The sequence below is a fragment of the Pelobates fuscus genome, chromosome 9 (assembly GCF_036172605.1).
Source record: "Pelobates fuscus isolate aPelFus1 chromosome 9, aPelFus1.pri, whole genome shotgun sequence".
NCBI lineage: Eukaryota > Metazoa > Chordata > Amphibia > Anura > Pelobatidae > Pelobates > Pelobates fuscus.
The window spans coordinates 155,703,691-155,726,684 of NC_086325.1; the positions used below are offsets into that span (position 1 = coordinate 155,703,691).

A 22,994-nucleotide genomic window follows, 5' to 3' on the forward strand; every position below is an offset into this window, starting at 1 on the left:
ATTATAGTTTTTTGAGTGATTAGGCTTTTTCTCAGGGTTACATTAGCAGTGCATTGAATATATCCTATTCCTCTGCTGTTAGCCTTTTAGCTACGTCTCCGCTATTTAAGTTCGTATCGGGCATTAAGCTTTGTGTTACTGTGCGTTATTGCATGTGGTGTTAAGCAGTGTGAACGAAGACCTCATGGTTGCGGTATTTGGCTAATTGATATTAGATGATATTACGGTTTCTTATTTTACTAGCTGACCCTGTTGGGTGCGTGTTCGCCTGTGCCGCAACTTTTTTGTCAACTGATCTATGCTTTTAAATTGGGTTACGGCTATATGTTGTTATAACTTAGTCGTCGTTTCAGTATCTAGTGTCCATCGCTCAGTGTTTTCTTGTATGTACTCTGCAAGGAATTTCGCAATACAGGTGAATTAATATTTACACGGGCAAATGTTCTTTCATAACAAAATAATCCTCTTATAATTTACGGTCTGATGTAGGCTGATGCTAATGATGCAGTTCTGGTAAAAGGGTATACCTACTACCACATTATTTACCATGTTGTACTCAGTATAGTTAACCGTGTAAAACGTAAGACTGTCGTATGGTGCGGTAAGCATATATAGCAGAAGCAGTGCATTAGTCAGGCATCGTGAGGCAATAGTAAGTCATAGTTGTTAGCATTATAACAATGTCTTATTAATTGCACCATAGGCATGCTATGAAATAAATGTATACAAATTAAAAATAAAAGCTTTCAAACTGTTAACATAAGGGGCATATTCGTTTTTAAGCTGCGGTGTAATATTATACAATGGAGCAATCCGGTTATTACGTATGCAGTTATAAACGACTTTACAGCCTATTAGCAGCAGTTAGTTATTATGTACGCAGCAATAAACAGCATCAATCTTTGGCCCCTAGGGGCATTATAGCATGAACTGCGTGTTCCTTTGGCATTTTAAACTAACATGGTAAAAATGAACCAACATTAAATTTCAAAATACATAAAAACTTAATATGCATAAAGAACCGTTTCTAAGACGAATTACAAGGAACCTTCCCTTTGTTCTTGTCTAGCTTTGTTGTTTTATCTGCTCTTTGCTTGGTAAAGCTTTTAGGTGGAGTAAAACTTGGTACCAGAGTTATTTAGGCAAGCTTTGTTATTTAATAGCGTCTTTACATGGTGCAGACTGAGCGAAGCAATATCCGTTACACCAAGCGAGGGCCGACCCCACGCCTGCTGTTGTGGGCCCTTCAGGCCGCCTATCCTCCATCAGTCCTCCTGAGGTCGTATCCAGCTTCCCCGCAAGATGCCCTGTGGCACTGTGGGCACCCAGAGTCCGGACCAGTCTTTCAGACTCCCCGCCAAGAGTCCTTGTCTCGTCTGTCTCCTGCACCTCCCCAGCACCACATATGCATCTGTGAAGCATCTGGGCCCTCTCGCCCCACTGAGTGCCGTCCCACAGGATTCACGGTGTCGGGGGTTCCTCTGGGCCACCCCCGAACCCAAAGGAAGGGTCTGTGTCTTCTCTCAGGGGGCTGGTTGCCCAGAGATCCTTCCATACGACAGCAGCTGTCGGGGTCCCCAGAGCGGCGCCAGATCGTTTCCCCACCCGAGTGAACGGAGGCCCCTCTCCGTGTCTGCTGGCGGGCTGTGTTTCAGGCAGCCTTTGCCAGTTCAGGTGGTCCGCTTGGAACCAACGCGGGAGCTCCCGCCATTGTGTGGGCCACCGTCATGCGGCGGGATGACCCCCGCCGGCCGAGGGGGGGAAGCGGGGGCCGAGCCCCGGGCCGAAGCTGGTCCCCGTGGGTGCCGGTTTCTCTCGCGGGGTGTCCGGCTCTCACCCCGGTGTTTCATCCGGATGTGTCTCTGAGTCGTCTGTATGTTCTTGGCGGCCGCATGTATGTAGGCTTATGGCGGCTAGTAGGCCGAGGGTAGCTGTTTTAGCTCATCCGGGTTGCTACAGGCGTCTTCCAGGTATCTGGTTAAAGCTGAGGTTGTTCTCCATTGAATGGCGACGGATAGTCCGACCTTGGAACGATCGGTAATGTCTTTTTATGTTGTTTTAATAATCTCGGTGCTGAAGCCCAAGCGAATGGCTTCCAGTCGGCCCGGCCCCCCACCTCCAAGTTTGCAGTGTTTATACTTTTTTTTTTTTTTTGTAGCAAAAATACTGCTGTGATGTCAAGACTTAGATTTCTGGGAGTTGTAGTTCAGCGGTTGACTTTCTACAATTGAACTGCAACTCTATTGGCTGGTTAGAGCTAACATCAATAACTTGCTCTAATAACTCCCAGAACCCTTTTCTGTGCGTGGTGCCAATAAGCATCTTGTTATGGGATTAGTTCCTCAGAGATATAGAACGTTACGCGAGCAGTCTAATTGCTAGATTTCAGTCATCCGTGTAGAATTCTGGCAATCTGCCTACATTTTAGATTTCATTTTGAGAGTTTACACAATGACCTTGTTTTACCATTTTGTAGACGTATATGACATGTTAACACCACCAATATCAAGCCTGTTTGACCATGAATATAGCATTAAACCATCTAACCTCAATGTATGTGTATTTTCACAGCGTCTCTGGACCCAGGACTTGGATGTTGCGGATGGGTAATTGTAATCATCTCGACTCTTCTCATGATTCTCACTTTCCCCATAACAATATGGATGTGTATAAAGGTAAGATATTGGCTTACAATATTACAAAATACTTACAATCCACTGTCCGTTGAAAACATAATTGTCACTGATACCGATGTCCTTTTAATAACCACATAGCAGAGTTATGCGTGTGTATATATAAAAATATATATAAAATAATGTGTGTGTATTTGTATAATATATTCAGCGCTGTGGAATATATTGGCGCTTTAATAATGCCAGTAATAAATAAATAAATATTCGTGTGTCTTTTAACTAAAATTTCATGTAATTTACAATTTGTGTATCACTAATTAAACCAACGACTATATATCCGCATTTTGTGTAGGTATTATTTCAAGAGGCGGAAAAAACAAGCTATTGAATAGATAAACTGCAGGTATTAACATACCACCCAAGTGTCCCTGCTTAGGAAGGACAGTCTCTATTTTGTGCACAAATCCCTCTCTCTCTTTTCTATTCTAATCTTTCTCTTGTCTATGAGCACAGAAAATAAAAGCTTCATGGGGTAATAGCTTGCTTTCCAATCAAAACATTTTTGCTTTTTTTGGTGTGATTTGTCAAATATGTGAGATGTTGATTGTATGTTTTTATTTACTTCATTAATTCCAGATTGTAAAAGAATATGAAAGAGCCATCATTTTCAGACTTGGTCGCATCCTGCGAGGAGGAGCAAAAGGCCCAGGTAAGTAATTTGTCACTAATTATTGAGTAACATTCTAATGAAAACCATTGTTCCTGCTGCAATACTTCTGGACATTTAGACTTAGAATTTTTTGTTTTTTATACTCCGAAAAATAAAATGCCAACAAGCAGGCCAGAGGTGGTATAAATTGAAACATTTTATAAATAAACTTAATATTACCAGTTATGTACTCTGCCACCAGCTTAAGCTGTATTGTAATTCCGTCACTGACAGAACGGTCCTGTGATCCTGTAAGATGATAGGACGTATACTGTACTTTTTAGGTATTTTTTTTATTTTTTTTATTTAAAAAAGGTTTTGAGAAGTCATTTTGTAATGAGTCATTCAACTGTGACCTCTGTGTACATTCCTGACCCTCCCTTTTAGATTTTTACTCTTTGATCATACATTTATTTTCTTCTTTATAATTACTGTCACCAACTGTGTCCCCTCCACAGGTCTGTTCTTTGTTCTGCCCTGCACAGACAGTTTTACGAAAGTTGACATGAGGACCATCTCGTTTGACATTCCACCCCAAGAGGTAACGTAAACCACAATAAACACACCTTTGTTAGTTCAATGCTGGCTTCTCAGCTGTTCCCATGTAGTTCAGCTATGGATTAGATGGTGCATTACAGCATTATTTAAAAAATTTAAAGGTCTCTTTTTTATTTTTTTTAAATAAAGTATTTTTTTCCTCTTTATTACTATCCAACGCGGCCAAATTTAATATATGGAAACACAGAGTTTCTTCCTCAGTAAGAACGTAAAGACTACCGCACCAATTATATATCAAATTCGGTGACAGGGCGGCCCTCGGTGGTAACAGCCAGCGAATAACAGACAGGTTAAGAAAGTTGACGCATTCTTTGGCCATTGTTTGGTCCTTTAGGGCATTGAATTTGCCAACGTCACCTCCTGGTAAAAGGAGGTGGCATGAAAAGACGAAGGGGGTACAAAACCACTTAAACAGGTAGTTCCAACGTGTGTCGTCGAAGTGGAGAATAAGCATCATAAGGTGGGAACAGTAAAAATAAACACAAAGGAGAGGTGTAGGGAATCGGTTATAGGGGGTGACGTCAGCATCTTTAGTTTGTAAAGGCCCCAACATTTCTGATTGGGTGCGGGGACGAGTAATAGGCTAGAAACAAGGCTGTGATCGTGAGAACATCAATGGAGAAAAGTTAACACTGATAGAGACTAATCTACAAATATATTATTTAACCACTTCAACCCTGAAAGGGTAAATATTTCCTATGGAAAATGTTAGTTATGCTCTTATCGAGATGTTGGAGATAAAGAACCAGGATTATGAAAGAGAGGAGAGTCGAAGTTCAAAGTCATTATCTCGGTAGTTCCATGAACAATAGGTGTTAATAACTAACCCTTCACTCAGATGTGCACGGATCTAGAAAGAAATCCACAAATTGCTGGGTTAATGCTAATTAAATCTAAATAGGCCTGTGGTTCGTTAAAACTTCCCAATCACATATTGTTATATCATCATCTTATTAATATATTAAACTGATTTATGCATTTCATAGTGAGGTTTCCCTATTATAATATTTTAGTTTTTTTTAATGATTTTTAAATGTTTTGGTTGGGTAAAAATGTGGTACCATACTATTAAACCATCTCTGATGTCAGTGTTTTATCAATAAACCCTGTTGGATTTTACAGATTTCTTCTTGAATACTTGTTAGATGTTAAGTGTGAATTGTCAGGGAGGGATTTTCAAAACCTGGGCCAATTTATTTAAGGGGTTAAACTGAAAACATTGCTAACCTGGAGAATTTCTTTGCATTTGAGATTTTTATGGGCTAAAATTTGAAATTCACTTTGATTTCCCGACAATTCACATGTTTGTTAATAACCCTATCAAAATAAAAAATATATACTTTTAAAATACCACTAAATAAAGAAAATTATCTAAATCTGGAGAGGATTCAAATCTTACACAAGCAAAAAACATTTAAAATGTACTATGTTGCTATTTCATTCATTCCCAAAGTGAATTCCCATCTGAATGGCAAAAGTTTTAGCTAAAATAATAAAACTGTAACTATAGTAGAGTTGAAGAATTTTCCCAAATTGGCTATTTTTGTCTAAATTTGCAATTCTGTTTCCAACTCACTGTATCTCCTTGATTAAGGAGTAAGCCTGGTTTATCCTCAATTGACTCCCAGCTACCTTCTTCTGTAGAATGTTATGTTCAGAACATTCCTGTTGAGATTATTGTACACACTTTATTTTTAAATTATAATTTTTTTTTCACGGAAAATGATTGTCCTTTTTCTGCATCCTATTTTTATGTCGTGTAAAAAAAAAAACAAAAAAAAAACATAACACATCAGAAATCCTTCCACTTACTGGAAATCTTTGGCTTTCTCCCAAATAGCTACTCTGATTGGTGTTTTTACTTATTTTTTTTTTTTTTAATCTATGTTTTTCTGGAAAGCAATTACTGCTTTCAGTCCTCGTTATTTGAAGAAGGAAAAAAATGAAAACCTATTCCAACTAATGGGATAAGCGTTAGCATGAAGTCCGTGGGCTTCGAGCTATGCACGCTGTTAACAAGCAATACCTAGCTATTCCTCTTTACATAGCGCAGATCTGGTGCGTTGTCTGGTAGGTCTCGATATAGAAGCACTCTTCCTTCCTGTAAACAGACACAGTAGCTTCACAGAATATTGGTTTTTTTTTTTTCTTCTCCTGGGCGTATTATTGATTTAATTGCTCTCTAAGAGGTTGCGTCAATGAGCGCTACACCTTTCTTTCTTGCATCATTTTCCATCAACTCTCCTCCTTTTCATCTAGACAATAATAAACCTTACAAGAAAGTTTGGCATTTCGAGCTGTTACAGTGCGCTGTAGTGGTGATGGTGCTATGAGTGTCATAGAATTTGTCTCGCATGTCTTCCCATCAACAAAAGTCCTACCCCATCCATCTTTATTAATTCTCCTCTTCTTTTTATTCTGTCTGCTCATTCTCTTCCTTACATACCTCCCAAGTGTCCCCATTAAGGAGGGACAGTCCTAATGTCCCTCTTTTCCAGGAGCTCCATATTGTTATTGTGTCTGAGTGTATAACAGAGCTCCACAGCAATAATACTCCCAATAATGTGTCTGAGTGTATAACAGAGCTCCACAGCAATAATACTCCCAATAATGTGTCTGAGTGTATAACAGAGCTCCACAGCAATAATACTCCCAGTAATGTGTCTGGGTGTATAACAGAGCTCCACAGCAATAATACTCCCAGTAATGTGTCTGGGTGTATAACAGAGCTCCACAGCAATAATACTCCCAGTAATGTGTCTGAGTGTATAACAGAGCCCCACAGCAATAATACTCCCAGTAATGTGTGTGAGTGTATAACAGAGCTCCGCAGCAATAATACTCCCAGTAATGTGTCTGAGTGTATAACAGAGCTCCACAGCAATAATACTCCCAGTAATGTGTCTGTGTGTATAACAGAGCTCCACAGCAATAATACTCCCAGTAATGTGTCTGAGTGTATAACAGAGCTCCACAGCAATAATACTCCCAGTAATGTGTCTGAGTGTATAACAGAGCTCCTCAGCAATAATACTTCCAGTAATGTGTCTGAGTGTATAACAGAGCTCCACAGCAATAATACTCCCAGTAATGTGTCTGTGTGTATAACAGAGCTCCACAGCAATAATGCTCCCAGTAATGTGTCTGAGTGTATAACAGAGCTCCACAGCAATAATACTCCCAGTAACGTGTGAGTGTATAACAGAGCTCCACAGCAATAATACTCCCAGTAATGTGTCTGAGTGTATAACAGAGCTCCACAGCAATAATACTCCCAGTAATGTGTCTGAATGTATAACAGAGCTCCACAGCAATAATACTCCCAGTAATGTGTCTGAGTGTATAACAGAGCTTCACAGCAATAACACTCCCAGTAATGTGTCTGAGTGTATAACAGAGCTCCACCGCAATAATACTCCCAGTAATGTGTGTGAGTGTATAACAGAGCCCCACAGCAAAAATACTCTCAGTAATGTGTCTTTAAACTACAATGAATGTGTTTAGAAATCAGTCTGTGTAAATAAGATACATTGTTCTTCTTCTAAGTACTAATAATTTTTGGAACTAAAATGTAACTCAACTAAAATTTCTCAGAACTGACCGCACCTGCTTACACCCTTTATCCGAAAGCGTCCCTCTGGGAGAGATGTTCTTATTCCTTCCCCTACTTTTTCCATAGTCCCTTTGTTTCAGTTTCCTCCTCATGTTCCCCATTTCTCTCTTAGAGCCGTCACTGCTAATGCACAATCCCAATAGTGGGAGAACATGGAACTACACCACAACTACTGATGGTGCCAGGTTGTCAACAGTTGTGCCAGTCACTTGGCCAGTACCATGAAAATTTGTATTAAAAAAACCAAAACATTTTAATGCTTGATAGCCACAGGCCACTATCAAGAGCCCAGTGTGCAGCCAGCTGGACAGGAAGTCCTCAATGATACCATTAAAGAAAAATAATAATAATAATAATAATTCGGTTGTAGTTTAAATACATTTATTTAAATTTTTTAACTTGATTCCATTTTGTCTTCTCAGATCTTGACAAAAGACTCCGTAACGGTTAGTGTGGACGGCGTTGTCTATTATCGTGTCCAAAATGCCACCCTGGCTGTAGCCAACATTACAAATGCCGATTCTGCTACCCGCCTGCTGGCTCAGACCACACTGAGGAACGTACTGGGAACCAAGAACCTGTCTCAGATCCTCTCTGACCGAGAAGAGATTGCCCACAGCATGCAGGTAAGGAGACTTCTCATAACCATTCACAATGGGTTAAAAGCAGATTGTCTCTTTTCATGTCAGTGGTACAGACACTGAGCTAAAACGACCAATTTCACCTATGTTTCCGTATATTAATCTTTTCATCAAGTTTTGAAAGGAAATTAATTATTTCAATTTTTTTTTAATTTTTTTTTTTAATAAAGTGTATAATTATTTTTTATTTTAAAGAAAAATCCATCCTTCCTTTCAGCATATGACAGGATCATTCAGACATATACATGCACCTCGGGTAAGTCAGTCTCTATGGCCTTCCCTGCTTCACTTCGTGCACAGACGCAGGTAAGAGACCATAGAGACTACCTGTCTGTTTCCCAACACTGTCTGACCCAATGTGCATGTATATGGCTGAAGTATAATACGGGATGAAAGGATTATAATATTAAAATTGGTTTTGAGGTGACCGCTGTCCTTTCCAATCAGGATTTTGGGGAGGTGTAAAGATTAATTTAGTTTTTTTTTTTTTTTGTTCCGGAATAGGGATGCTAATTTGAGTTGGTTTCTTTTAACGGTTTGCAGAATTATTCGCCGTTTAACACCATTTTTCAATTGCAGTCCACTCTGGATGTCGCCACAGACGACTGGGGTATCAAAGTTGAGCGTGTGGAGATTAAGGATGTCAAGCTGCCCGTCCAGTTGCAAAGAGCAATGGCCGCTGAAGCCGAGGCAGCACGTGAAGCTAGAGCCAAGGTAATGTTGTAGTAACGCTTACTGTGCGCCGAGTCGCAATAACTATTATGCAATATGTGGTCTGTGTCACGTCTGCCTGTGGTCTATATTATGTGTGTACGTGTCTATGTACATCCATATTTATATTCTCACATATATTGTATTCCATTTGTTTTTGTTTTGTTTGTATTTAAAAAATATATATATATAATTGATTTATTTCGAATTCTAATGTAAATACTGTCAGAACTGTAGAGGTGCGCATTGCGTTGCTGGTCTCGCCCAGGTGATTCGGCCTTGTTTTGAGTTGTTCTTATCACCCTCTCCTGCTTGGCTTCTTGTGTTGAGATTCTCAGTCGTTCGTGGTGTCTGCACATGTGTGTAACACCTGCCTTTATACCGAGATGCATGGCCCGGGACCATTATCACAAGATAAGTCACAGCACAGGCAGGTAGGCGAGTGCCGATTAATGGGACAGTCACCAGGAGGTACGGATTATAGAGACTTTCTGTGTGTTTCCACATCCGTGCACAGCCAGCTGCCAACATTAACGCTTCCTGCGCCACTTTCTGTAATTGTTCCCATTTATTAAATAAATAGTGGATTGTTATTTTCTGGAATTAACTATTTAGTCAGATTTTTTTTTTTCTTATCACATGATTTATAAGCTTCCTCTTGTGTTATTTTTTGTAATTTTTATTTTGGGAGAGAGGTAATGGCCTCCTTTAATCCTCGGGCATAAGTATATAAGTGTACACTCTTTTTTTTGCAACCAAATCAATGATAACTGAAATTGCATCCCTGCAACAAAGCACCAATAGGTATCCCAGCACACACCTCACAATTCCTGCCAGCCCTAAGGGGCAGAGGGCAGAGGGCGAGAAGCTGCGCTGAAGAATGACGGCAGTCATGTCACACGTTCCAGAGCCTTGGGTTTGCTTCTGTTCCAGTTAAATTCACCCCAGAATTATTCTCATAGACCTCTCTGCAGAAAAATCACTGCTTTACTTTTCAAATAGTTTTTATTAAAGACTTATTAACTTTTGTTTGAAAACAAACAAGTCCCTAATTTGCAAGCGATAGGTTTTTTCCCCATATTGTCTTTCTCACTCATTCCAATAATATTTTAGTTCATCCCATAATGGTAACGGTTGTCTGAGGTACACTTCCCAAGACTTCCTAATTTTAGAACCTCCTTAACAGAAGGAAGATGTGGCGGCTATAAGAATGTGACCTGTGGTTTGTCTTATCAACCTTGTTTATGGAAACTTTTTAAATACTTCTAATTCAGAAGGGAAGGTAGCGGTGGAAGTTTTGGTTAATTTATGGATATCACTCCAATACCCCGATCCCTGCATTTATAAATTATAATAATGGCTTTTAGTGCAGGCGGCTCTGTGGATATCTTGTTGCTCAGTTGGAATGTGAAATTTATGGGATTGAGCCAGGAAACCTTCCCTCTTTTGCCCTAGTTGTGAAATGTTGGCAGACCTGCAGGATATGCCGGTGGTTTATAAAGAATAATAACTGCAGTCTGTTACTCATACATAATTCTTTGTGCACCCAAACTGTAAAATAAGCATTGCGATGGCACTTAAGATGAGCCAACAAGGAAGCCAGATACTTATTTACTAATTCCAGGCGTCTAAAATGGCACTTCAGGCGGCCACGCATGCTAGGTGCGTTATTCAGGGTTATGATACAATTAAGTTTGCTGATTTTCTTTTTTTATTTTAATTCTGTTCTCTACGCTTCTCCCTTGTTGCTCACAAAATACTGCTGTATGAGATTCAATAACATTTTTACTTTCAGCTAACTGGCTTTCTACAATATCTAACATTTAAAATACAACTCCCACAAACCTTTGCTTTGCCACTGAACAGGGGCTTATGGGATAATCTCAGGAGTGTCATAGAAAGTTAACCGATGATCGACATTGACTGATTTATTTCCTGGTTTGAGTGAGAGCAGAAACTCGGAAAATAAGTTGGCATTTACAGGGAATTTTTGTTTTATTTATTTTTATATTTAGAATGCATTATTTATATAATGCATTTAAAAAAAATGGGTCAACTCCATCTCGGCTCCAAATCGGGTCCTGTGATGATTTGACAACAGACTGCTCAGCAAATAAGTGTCTGCCCTGAAAACAATGATGTTGTCCGTGATTTGTGACTTGTCCCATGTGATTGCATTGTGACATATGTTGCTAGCTCGATACTTTGGACGTTCCAAATACTATAATTAGATTGTCAGTAAGAGGTTTTACATGTCTCAGATTAGAAACACAGTGTTGTGTGTGCGTCTCTTCCTGCTAAATAATGCTAATTATTTCATTTCCCCTACTAAGCATCTAATACATTCACCTCTGATTACTACATGATAAGTTATGGCTCCCTTAAACCATTTGATTCCGTAGCGCTTTACAATATTATGAGAGGGGGGATTTAACTATAAATAGGACAATTACAATAAAACTTACAGGAACGATAGGTTGAAGAGGACCCTGCTCAAACGAGCTTACAGTCTATAGGAGGTGGGGTATAAAACATATTTAGGACAGGCAATAGCAATCTAATAAGGTGGGAGTGAAGCAGAGCTGGAGGAGAGGGTAAAATGCTGCCCTTTAGGAGAGAGCAAGAGACAGGTATGTAAGGTAGCGGTTACTCTGGGAGGCCATAAGCTTTCCTAAAGAGATGGGTTATAAGGCACTTCTTAAACAATTGAAGACTAAGGGAGAGTCTGATGGCGGTAGGCAGGCTATTCCACAGGAAGGGAGCCGCCCGCGAGAAGTCCTGCAAGCGTGAGTTGGCCATACGGGTGCGAGCAGTGGACAGGAGAAGGTCACTGGCAGAGACCGAGAAGGGGCATACCTATGGATCTGTGAAGACATATGAGGGGCTAGAATTGTTCAGTGCTTTATAGGTATGGGTTAGCACTTTGAATTGACTCCTATAGGATACAGGAAACCAATGTAAGTACTGACAGAGGGGTGAGGTGTGAGAGGAGCGACTGGAGAGGAAAATCAGTCTGGTGGCAGCATTAATTATAGACTGTAGCTGGGCAAAATGGCTTTTGGGAAGACCAATTAGGAGAGGGTTACAATAATCCATGCGGGATATTACTAGAGCATTGACAAGTACCATGTTGCTTAACAAAGGGGCGGATGTGGGCAATGTTTTTAAGGTGGAATCTACAGGATTTGGTAACATATTGGATGTGAGGCAAGAATTAAGTATGACGCCAAGACAGCGCGCTTGCAAGGATGGACTTATGTGGATACCACTAACTTAAAAGGAGAGTGAAAGAGGAGGAGGAAAGACAAGCTCAGTTTTAGAGATATTTAGTTTCAGAAATCGGGAGGACATCCAGTCAGAGAAGGGGGGGAAAAAAAAAAAAAAAAAAAGGCAAGCAGTGACACGTTGCAGGATGGCAGGGGAGAGATCCGAGGAGGAGAGATATACCCGAGTGTTATTAGCATACAGGTGGTAGTGGAATCCAAATGAGGCAATAAGTTTGCCAAGAGAGGCAGTGGTCACGGCTCCCCCTTATTCTGCCGGTGTCGCCGCACATAAACTAAGCAACCACGCCGACAGGGATATTGTATACTTATCTTGGTCGCGGCAAACCGCTGCCCGACCTCCTTCCATTCCGGTCCCCAACGAGTACGACGTTCCTAGAGCTGCAGTTCCAGTTTTAATAGGAAACTCACCTTCGCCCACATCAAAGATGGTGCCAACGTGCATGCGACGTCACATCATAGACGCGCACGCACGTTTTAGGGTCAGAGACCAGAGACAACCAATTACAGCCTCAAGAGGGTTACCCAAATTACCTTTTTGTCAGTGCCCTGTGATGGTTTCCACTAGCTGGTTATCTGAGAGTGTGTTCCTGATTGCGTTTTTCTGGTATTTGACTTTGTTTTGACTTCCCTGTTTTTTTGGTATTCTTGACTTCTGGCTTTCCTGAACGTTGTGTCACATTCTGTGTCCCTGACCTTGGCAAGTATTTTGACTATTCTGCGGTACGTTAAGTCCGGCCATTCTAAGGTCCGATTAAACGTTCTCCTTAGTCCTAGGTGTGATACTATTCTGCGTGCTGTATCAATTATAAACCTGACAGCAGTATAAAGAGAAAATAGAAGGGGACCAAGGACAGAGCCTCGGGGGACTCCAACTGAGACAGAACGAAGGGAGGAGGTATCATTAGAAAAGGAGACACTGAATGAGCGTTGGGAGAGATAAGAGAAAAACCATGAGAGGTCAGAGTCACTGAGATGGAGTGATAGAATGGGAGTGGTTGCCTGGACACACAATCTGGAAAACCCTTCAGATTCTTTTTATTATTCCTTTATTTTTTCTGGATCCAGGCGGTCTCTTCCTGCACAAATTAGACCTGTTTCCAGGTGCACTTCCCACACCTAAAGAAGGGGTGGGATTTCATGGACTGAAGCTTTTGCAATCCAGTTTTAGATACACAATAAAAAAAATGCAAAATTAAAAAAACATACAGAAAAGAAAAGTCTCTTGGTAAAATAAAGAAATCCAGCTGCGGTTTCTTGATTCTTTATACTTGGGGATGTGAAGGGTCTGGGTCTTCTCAGTCTCCGTATGTGGAAAAAGAAAAGACAGAGCGACCCTACACAGTTGGTGTGTAATGCCAGGGAAAAAAAAAATCTGTTTAAGTAAATTATTGAAATAAGATCGTGAATTGTAATAACACCAAAAATCCTTTATTCAATATAAAAAAAATATAAAAAATGGATCAAAAACAGACAACCTGGCAAATAGGGTTTATATAGGGGAAAGGGTAGTTTAAAAGTGGCTTACCCACTATCTCCTTATTTCAATAATTTACTTAAAATGCCAGGAAAAAAAATCTGTTTATTTTTAACCTGAAGATTGGTTCTCTACTCTCAAGAACATTCTAGGTGGGGATTATACCCCTAACGCGGTCATCACTGAGCAGTGAGTCTGCTCCACGTTTGTGAGTAATATTCTGCTTATTTTATTCACTTGAATTATATTACTGAGAGCAGTATCTGTGGCTCTCTCCTTCTCTGAGCACCTAGACAACCATCTGCTGTGAAAGACGACCAATATATCCCATAAGTGGTGGATTATACCACTGTATGCGATATTCACTAGAGCTGGTCATAGCTCTTGTTCATGTGAGTGCAATATTTGTATTTCTTAAGAGTTGTCCGTCTAGCCCAGACATATTGCATCAGGTCGCTCTGTCTTCTTTTTCCACAGAGACTAAGACCCAGACTCTTCACGTCCCCCAAGTATAAAGAGTCAAGAAACCACAGCTGGACTTATTTATTTTACCAAGAGACCATTTTATTTTGTATATCGTATTTTACTGGGATAATATTTTAGGACGTTTCTGTGGTGCAACCCTTCTCCATCGGTTTTCTTTTCTGTATTTTATTCTGAAGGGTTCAGAGTGATCCCCTTAGGGTTGCTGCCTTATTTTACTTTTGTTATTTAGCACTGACCCTTTTTGTTTTTATATAAAATTAAATACATACCTGTTTTCATTAGGTGTATATCTACTAAATAGTGATTTCATTTATAAACCAAGCTAGAAAATACAAAGAAATTCAACATTACCAAGTTGAGTTAATTTTTAAACTGATTCAGAGACAGTAAAAATTAGGAAGTACCTAATTTTGCTTTGGTGGCACTTCCACCCTTCTGTCTCCCCCCACAAATGTAAAAACAGTGAAGAAAAAAAAAAGTGAAACATTTAAATGGAACAAAAATGCAGAGGACAAGTGTTTTTCCAAGAGCTTTCATGTTAACCCCTTAAGGACCAAACTTCTGGAATAAAAGGGAATCATGACGTGTCACACATGTCATGTGTCCTTAAGGGGTTAAACAAAAGTACAGATTTTGAAAACTTTTGAACTTCCCCCTATTTAAGGTTTTAAAAGAATGTAGAACTGGTGCAGAACAAATATTTTCTTTTGAATGGTTGATGAATCAGTGATACAACCAGGAGTGGTTGATGAATCAGTGATACACATTTAAGAAAAAAAAAGCTGAAACCAACTTATTCTAGGCAGTCACCTATGGCCCTAGCTCACACACAACCGTTCCAGCCACAGATAACCCAATTAAATGCCAAAGTTCGTTCCTGACAGTGTTGGCTTGGACAGAAGTCACTAGCCAGGTTTCTGCTCATGTTAGAGGCCTGGCTTTTAGACATTTTAGACTCAATGGAAATAGGCCACCATATTGTATCCAGCCAATAGGCAAGACCTCATCACTTCTTCCCTAGGAAATCCTGAGCAGCAGTTAGAGCTCTATACACAGAAATTAGCTCTGCTGGGGGATTAACTCTGGGGTATGTTGCATAGAACTCTTTACAAATGGCTCCAGTCAATGATTGTAAGGTGTTTTGGTGAGCTTTTTGGTACAGTAGACATTAAGTGTTATGGGAACTAGATATGGACCACAGTTTCCTTTAAATCACATTTTGGGATTTTATTTCATGAGTTTTCTACATGTTTAGCAGTTTTGTAGAGACCTTTCTGCTATGCATAGGTTTAACATTTTTTAGCCATTTTAATTTCAGTGACTATTTCCCTCTGTATGAATTAAATCCTATTTTTCTACCAAGGTGATTGCTGCTGAAGGAGAAATGAACGCCTCTCGGGCTTTGAAAGAAGCCGCGATTGTAATCTCAGAGTCACCGGCTGCCCTACAGCTTCGTTACCTGCAAACCCTGACCACCATCGCAGCAGAGAAAAATTCTACAATTGTCTTCCCTCTGCCCATGGACCTGCTGCAGGGCCTAATAGCAAGGAAGTAAAATGTGGCATGGCCAAAATTTAAAATTAAATTAAGTTGTACGGTGTCATTTCTGAACTATTGAGACATTTTATCAAATAGCTTCATCAATAAGCATTCACTCCTACGGTGCGTTAGTTGTGGCTTAAAATTTAGGTCTAGTTCAGATATTTATCAGGAATCTTAACTACACAAGAGGTCACTTATTTGTTGCAGCCAGTCAGCTGTGTTGATTCAGTAATGAGAATTGCAGAGAACCAATGACAAAATTCCCCAGCTGGCTTTTTGGGCTGCAAAATGTGAAGTTTGTACATTGTATGGATGAACCCAGCTTTTTTTTTACCTCAAACCACAGCAGCCGATTTTAGTCTGAATTTTTCTTCCTTATGATAAATCAACATAATATTCTACAATCAAACAGGTGTTAGGACAGCACCAATTTACAGTAGAGAAATTAAATTAGGTTATTTTAAAAAAAAAGATGCACCACATTCTATTGCAGGAACAGCTCCACATTCAAAGTGACCCAGCTGCATTTGTAAAATTAAATAAACGTACCCAGATTAAATAATTAACTAAGCCATGAATTTAGGTTGACTGGCAAGTTTTACTTTTTAGGCTAATATTTATTGGAAAATTGCGTGCCAACTTACCATCTTGGCCAAGATTGCCATTTGCTTCAAGGTGTTTCAATTTGAGCAGAAACATTGGCATGCATCAACAGGAAAGGGACATTGGACTCCTACACTAGAGGCACTTCCTGGGTCAGTGCCGCACAGACGTTCAGAGTCTCCCAAGCTGTGCATGGAGGCACCGAACATTCCTCAGAGATTCAACGCATGTGAGATGCCAGTTGGTGCAGCAAAGCTTTTTGCTGCGTCAACATATCAACGCATTACATATTGACGGTCAGTGACCATTACTGATGAAGACTGCAGATAAGGTGAGCAGCCAGGAGTGATTTGTAGACTAGCCCCAGCTTTTCACTGTGCAGCAAATTCTCAGAATTCCAAGTTCTATGTGTACAAACGTGCAGAGAGCTAATTAAAACAAATTATTCTATAGCTAGTTTTGGCTTGCTTAGATTGTATTGCCAGAAACAGACGTATCATACACCCATCAAGACTACGATATATTTAGTGCCAGTTGCCTGTTCCATGTAAATGGTATCTCAGTCTGAATAAAAAGCCATTTAATCCTGGGAAGGCCTATCCTTCTTGGCAATGAGATGAATGCCATGTTTGGCGGTATTGCAACCACTCCAACGTGGAAATGCTAGCTAAATGAATGTACAAAGCCAGTGTGTTTTACATGACGGTCAGGAAATCCATCCCAGAAAGATGGGAGTTAATTTTTTTTTTTTTAAAAGCACTGTATCTAGCTTTTCATATTCTTACATTAAATTAATATTTGTTAATGCAAAATATCCGTCTGATTTTCTACAGTTCATTTCTACTCAGTCTTTTTTTTTGAATCATCAAAATTGTATTTCAATAAAAATACTGCAGTTTGTGTTGGTTATCTGTGTGGATTTATATTTTCTTCAAGCCAATTTATGGAGTACATTGCATACATCTAGAGCTGTCATTTGCAATTGGGCAGCTATATCACTTTAAGTGACAAATTATGCAGTGAAGTCTATTGAAGAAACACTAGGGTCTGGAACACAAACTTGTATTCCAGACCCTATAATGTTAAGGCTACCCTTCTAGCTTGCGTCCCCACACCCCCAAAAAAAAAAAAAAAAAAAAAAAAAAGTGGAGACAGTCAGTGCAGCACTGACACAGGAAGCACCTTTAGTGGCAGTCTAAGGAGTGGCCACTGGCAGTGTCCCTATGCTGTATGTAAAAGGCAGGGCTTACAGCAAAAAGTGTATGGGAACCAACTATACTCACCAGAACTACATTAAACTAATTGCTCTAGTGACTAGTCTAGTAATAGTCCAGTACCTGTGCATACATTGCTTTGTCTCCCTCTCCAAATGCAAATTAACTTAACCAAACTGTGGGTATAACCCACAAGACTACAGAAAATCTCTTTTCAAGCTTTTTATTTGCTTTTAAATATTCAAAGGTACAACTTGAAAGAAAAAAAAAATGTATAAACTGGAACAAACGTTTTGGTTATTGCACAGCTAGTGGGGCTATGAAAAGTCTCTAGCAGGTTAGAGTGGCTCTCATAGGCAGTGAAGGCACGGGAACTGCAGGACACAACTTGCTCGGAGATCACATTTCCAGCTCAGCCAAGGCCTTCTGCAGGGGATCAACAGCCCAGAAGTCATTATCCCAACCAAGGAACCAGCCAGTGAAGGTGGGTGGCTCGAACCCTTGCTTGATAGTTGCAATGGGTGTTCTCTTATCTCTGTTGGCAGGATCGCTTTCAATATATTTGGAAGCTGGGGGAGAGAAAACGCCAAGTGGTTAGTTTACTGATACTTTGCGTCACCCAATCCAGATTTAAAACAGAGGATGATGGAAGCAGTTTATGGAAGACCCAAGTAGAATTAGATTGATGGTCTGCAGTATATAGCCAACCATTATCTTAACCTTACTTTTACTGCCTTGTGCAGTCCCATATTAGTGGAGGTGGGCAAGAGACCATTCAGGAAGAAGTTTCTAATAAAAAAATGAAACCCTACCCAATTGGTGTGCAATACAGAAGGTTACTGCCTCGGCAAACACTCATTATGCTTACTGCAGACCAATCAGGTGAGAGTAGAGTGGCTCTGGGATACAATTTGCTGGCAACATTACTAGCAAAGTCTCCTTACCAGATGCCAAAGCCTCTTTCTTTTCATCATCATGGGCTTCGTTACCAATCCAGACAAATACCTGCAACAAGAGATGTTCATTTAAAAAAAAAAAAAAAAAAAACTTCTAAAGCAGGTTTAAGCATCTGACAAAGTTCAATATACAGAAATTTAAAAAGATTACTTTTTTAGTTACACAGGAGGCTCCTGCAAGGTCTAGCAGGCGATGAACTTTACACTTTGTTCCACTCTGTTGAATTTAAACATCTCACACAGCCTTCCTACAAACTTCCTGTAAAGCAAGTCACATGCAGGGAGATGTGACTAGGGCTGCATAAACAAACTTCTAAAATGGCAGAGAATTGAGCAGCGAGATTGCAGGTGCAAATTATTATTTATTTTTATTATTAGAGGCAGGCACTGTGGGCAGATCTGGGTGTGGGCCACAGTCTACACACAAACTGCATCATTAAGCTGAAGTTGTTTTGATACCTATTCATTCCTTTCAACTACTCTGGCCTTAAAATGTGAAATTCACATTCAATTCTCACTATAGTGAATAACCCTGTAAGTTCTTGCAGCGAGCAGGACCAACAAGGAAGAGGTCCATAAAATTAGCCTCGGTGAGAAAATTCCTGTTTACAGGCAGGAAATCATGGACCTAAATATTCTCAGATTGTTTGTGTTACCTGATCCCAGGTATCCAGAAGCATCACATCATCGGGTGCTAGATCGTCCTGTGTGATTTCTCCCGGTACTTCTTCAATCTATGAAAGAAGGAAGGGTATTAAAACCAAAAGTATTAACTCAGACTAGCATAGCTGAAATAAAGTTAGACATTGCCAAGCTTCTCATTCATCCCCAGACTACGTACAATAAAGCGTCCAGTTTTATTGGAGCAAGCAAACAGCCGTGGTGGGTGAGCATTGAGTTTGTCCTTCAGACGTGGAGAGGTGCGGTATGGAGCTTTACCACCCAGGTGTTCCCAGAAGTCATCTGAAAAAAAAAATACAAGTTTAACTATCATTTTTTGTACTTTTCATGCCAGCTGTTATGGTGTATTTCCTCCAATAGCCAGGTAGACGGCCACTAGAGGTGGAATTAACCCGCAGATGAAATTATTGCAGTTTCTAAGAAACGGTAATAATGATCACTGTGTTTAAGGGACATTGCACCCATTTAGTAGTGTGGTGAAGCATCTTCTGTATACTCTACCCAGTCTGCAAGGAAGCTGATGAGCACTTCCTGTCAAACCAGCCAAGGATACAGAAGACCCTGCCGTCTGCTCGGCCACGCTGCATCCGCTTTGCCCTCAAAATTCTGCACCCTGGTACAGTTCCACTATTCAATGAGATGAAACCGTTACAAAGCCTACAGTATCCCTTAAGGATAGCGAGACTCAAACCACATATATCAGTTTAAAAATACATGCAGACTAAACTGTCTTGCTATAGCCCAGCAGATTGAGGCACTCTGCAGGCTCTACATTAATAAGCAGTCTGCAGACAGTTTATTGCGTAGTACATACCAGGTTCCCTTCCTTCTGCAATCTGAGACCCGGACACTCCTAGAATATTCAGCAATTCTTGGCCACCTCGTTTCTCTGCCTCACTGGAGCCTTGGCCGACCCACAGGTAGGTAGCAGAAGGAGTCTTCAACACGAACGTGTCGTTGGAATTCAAATGACTTGCCGCAACATCGATCTAAAATGGTTAAAGGAGGAGGAATTAAATTGTATTCTAAAAGCAGGATTCTTCGAAGACTAAAGGAATGCTAGCTTGCTTTAGTCTTAAGCATTCTGCATAAACCATTAGCGGCACTGACAAGAGCACGGCCAATTGAAATAAAGTATTGTCAGTCTGCATAACCCTCCTAAATATTCCTATTAAAGAGTGCGTACCTCAAATGCTCTACTGAATCCAGATGAAGATGCACGGACTTGGAAGAGACGAGTGTCTGCCTCTGCTGTCTGACCGCCTTCTCTGGACGTTCCTCCTTTGTAGACAACGAGTGGTTTTCCACCGAACAGACTCAGCAGATGAGCAGGCTCTTTGCCCTGCACTACACGGACCTACAGTTCAAACAATATACAGATTTATACATTCCTTAAGAGGTCACTTGGAAGTCTCCAGAAATACAGGCTAATAAAATAGTGGTCCAAAACTATTGCTTCAGAGGCATTTTGTTCATGCTGTACCATTGTTTAGATTCAGTAAGTTTATATAAACCAGTATTTTTGGGGCACAAAACTGTGTGCAGATGTTGCTACAGACAATATTCAGTTTCAAGACAAATCCAAGCCACAATCCAAAACCCATTTCCAGACTAACAATGCAGAAGTAGAGAGTGAAAGGGTGACCAAAAAATTAAGTTATAGCCTTGGAAAATGTTAGGGCCATGGTCATTCAACTCTGGGTGGTTTCACTTCTCTATTTTGGCAAAAAGGGGGAGAAAGTCATATATCGTGATCAGATCAAAAGACCGGCTCTAAAAAAATATTTTAGACAGTTTAGTTTCTAGAGGTCATAAAATGCAAAGGCAGAAGAGGGCTATAACTAAAGTGCAAATCTCTTGAAAAATTTTCACAGGTTCGATTGTGTGGTTTAGGCACTAATAAAAATAAAATCCAGGTCAAAATTATAGATTAACAAAAAAAATAAATAAAAATCCATATGTCTTTCTGGAGAGACCGTGACAGCTGTAATCTGCAGACAATGTTACAATACACTAATGCAATAAAATTTTAAAGACCAAGATACATACTACAGAATTCTAGAGTTTAGCTCACTAGCTCAAACCACATTAACACAAAAAAAAATAAGCGATACCATTTCCTGTATTTGTCATCTTAATCCATGAGAATTAGGGGCCGCCTCCAGTCCCACCACATTGATTTCAGTCAAACATTTGTCAACACCTAAACCTCAAGCAGACAAGCTCATTGTTCTCCAAAGTAGTGGGCCCTGACCTACATTAGAACAGGATTTAGCTCACACTCAATAAAACATCAGCCCGACACATATTGGAAGGTTTCAGCTCTATATAAATACCAATTCAATTTTAGTGGGGATACGGAGAATACTTTGACTGTAGGGGTGCCAGGGTTGATTGCCTAGGAGTCACTGATCTAGACAATTCTTCACTTATTGGGATCCAAAGACATTCAGTAAAATTAATGTAGGTTAGCTTCTCTCCCCCCAGTTAGCTGTAACTATGACCATCCAAGTTCTGCAAAGGATCTGGACCATTCTAAACGTGTAACATTGTGACAGAAAACCTATGCAGTCGCAAGCAGTGAGGATGTAGTCAGATAATGCACAAACATCTGAGCAACTATGAACTCTGAATTCATTCACAGCAACATTGCGACCAAATAGATTTTTTTTTCTGTTCCAAAAAAAGCGCCATAAAAATCCAGAATGTGCTTGCTAAAAAGGTTACCCAGAAATTTGTAGTCAAGTGCAGAATTAGTCAGGTCCCTGAGGTTAAACTATGAATTTCATATAAGAGTTTGGAAAATATAAATTCCCTTTTAGTTGACTGTACAATGCACATCTGTTAAAGAAAGCATCCTCCTGTGCTAGAACAAATCGTGCCATGTATGCAATAGTCAGAACGGAATGGGTTGGTTTCTCCTTAGCTCTGGGGGAAGTGGTGACAGTTTCACATTGAACTTTTAAGCCCAGCAGAGATTTGTGAAGTCAGTTTTCCCACTCGGTTGAGATACTGACCAAACCGTTCAAGAAATGTCATTTTTATAGCAACAAGGACAATTTAGCTTGCAGAGCCTTGTGTTCTACATCCCAGTGTGTCAAACATTGGTTTGGCAAAAACCTCCCAGTCACTGTGACGAAACCGACCTTGCCACGTGTCCTTGGATGGGGCTGCTTGCCCGCCTCTTTCCTTCTGACTATGGCCCGGGAAGAAGTGGCCCTTTAATTACAAGATTTGGGCATAATGGATTTTTGGTGTGTTGCTGCTGGCCCTTTAACTTCCAGAGAAAAGGGTTTGTACTTTTAAATTGGCACTTCGAATGCCGTCGAAGTGCCGAAGTAGTCGAACTGGCCGCCATTGGACAAACGAACACGTGGCAGTGGCCATCTTTGTTCATTCCATGCGGTCAGCAGTATGTGTAGCCAAATTCATGTAACTGAAATCAGCTACACAGTTCTGCGAACACTGCTGAGCCTTGCCTTCTCCCACAATGATTTTGCAGCCACAGAGACCAAGTCCTGTTCGAAGATTCGAACGCTCGTTCGAATGGGACTTAGTCATTTTTTTCACCTTGAAATAGACCGACCGCACAGCCCAAATCTATGGAACGGTTTTGGGCAGGAAAATGTGCTTGCGGTCGGTCATAAAGGACTTCCATCTAACTTTTTAACCGCTGAACCGATTGCTCTGATTTTTGAGTATGTGTTTATTTCCCGCATGCTGATTATGAAAGTGTTTTAGGTTTGTAGCATGTATATTTTAGAAGTTATAAATATTGTGTAAAAACTATTCCTCTGCCTGTGATAATGAGATTACCCATCGTGTTCAGTAATCATATCACAGGCAGAGGGGAGGATTTTGTGTGGGAGTGTGTGTGTATTGTATG

General features: G+C 40.2%; 2 protein-coding genes across 4 annotated transcripts in view; one reads left to right on the forward strand and one right to left on the reverse strand.

Moving 5' to 3' along the window:
• The window catches only part of STOM (stomatin), a 56,017-nt gene extending 40,315 nt beyond the window's left edge, over positions 1-15,702 (forward strand). Inside the window, exons 2-7 of the mRNA XM_063432824.1 lie at positions 2,572-2,675; positions 3,270-3,342; positions 3,801-3,883; positions 7,936-8,139; positions 8,734-8,868; positions 15,476-15,702. Coding sequence (XP_063288894.1) covers positions 2,572-2,675; positions 3,270-3,342; positions 3,801-3,883; positions 7,936-8,139; positions 8,734-8,868; positions 15,476-15,667 — 791 coding nt within the window. The 3' untranslated portion in view covers positions 15,668-15,702. The remainder of the gene's footprint in view (positions 1-2,571; positions 2,676-3,269; positions 3,343-3,800; positions 3,884-7,935; positions 8,140-8,733; positions 8,869-15,475) is intronic.
• A 1,976-nt stretch (positions 15,703-17,678) lies between these two features.
• GSN (gelsolin) overlaps positions 17,679-22,994 on the reverse strand; it is a 39,916-nt gene continuing 34,600 nt past the window's right edge. For all 3 annotated transcript variants that reach the window (XM_063432823.1, XM_063432821.1, XM_063432822.1), the window contains 6 exons: positions 20,295-20,465; positions 19,923-20,097; positions 19,269-19,390; positions 19,084-19,161; positions 18,416-18,476; positions 17,679-18,040 (listed from right to left, as the gene is read on the reverse strand). In XM_063432823.1, coding sequence (XP_063288893.1) covers positions 17,871-18,040; positions 18,416-18,476; positions 19,084-19,161; positions 19,269-19,390; positions 19,923-20,097; positions 20,295-20,465 — 777 coding nt within the window. In that variant the 3' untranslated portion in view covers positions 17,679-17,870. The remainder of the gene's footprint in view (positions 18,041-18,415; positions 18,477-19,083; positions 19,162-19,268; positions 19,391-19,922; positions 20,098-20,294; positions 20,466-22,994) is intronic.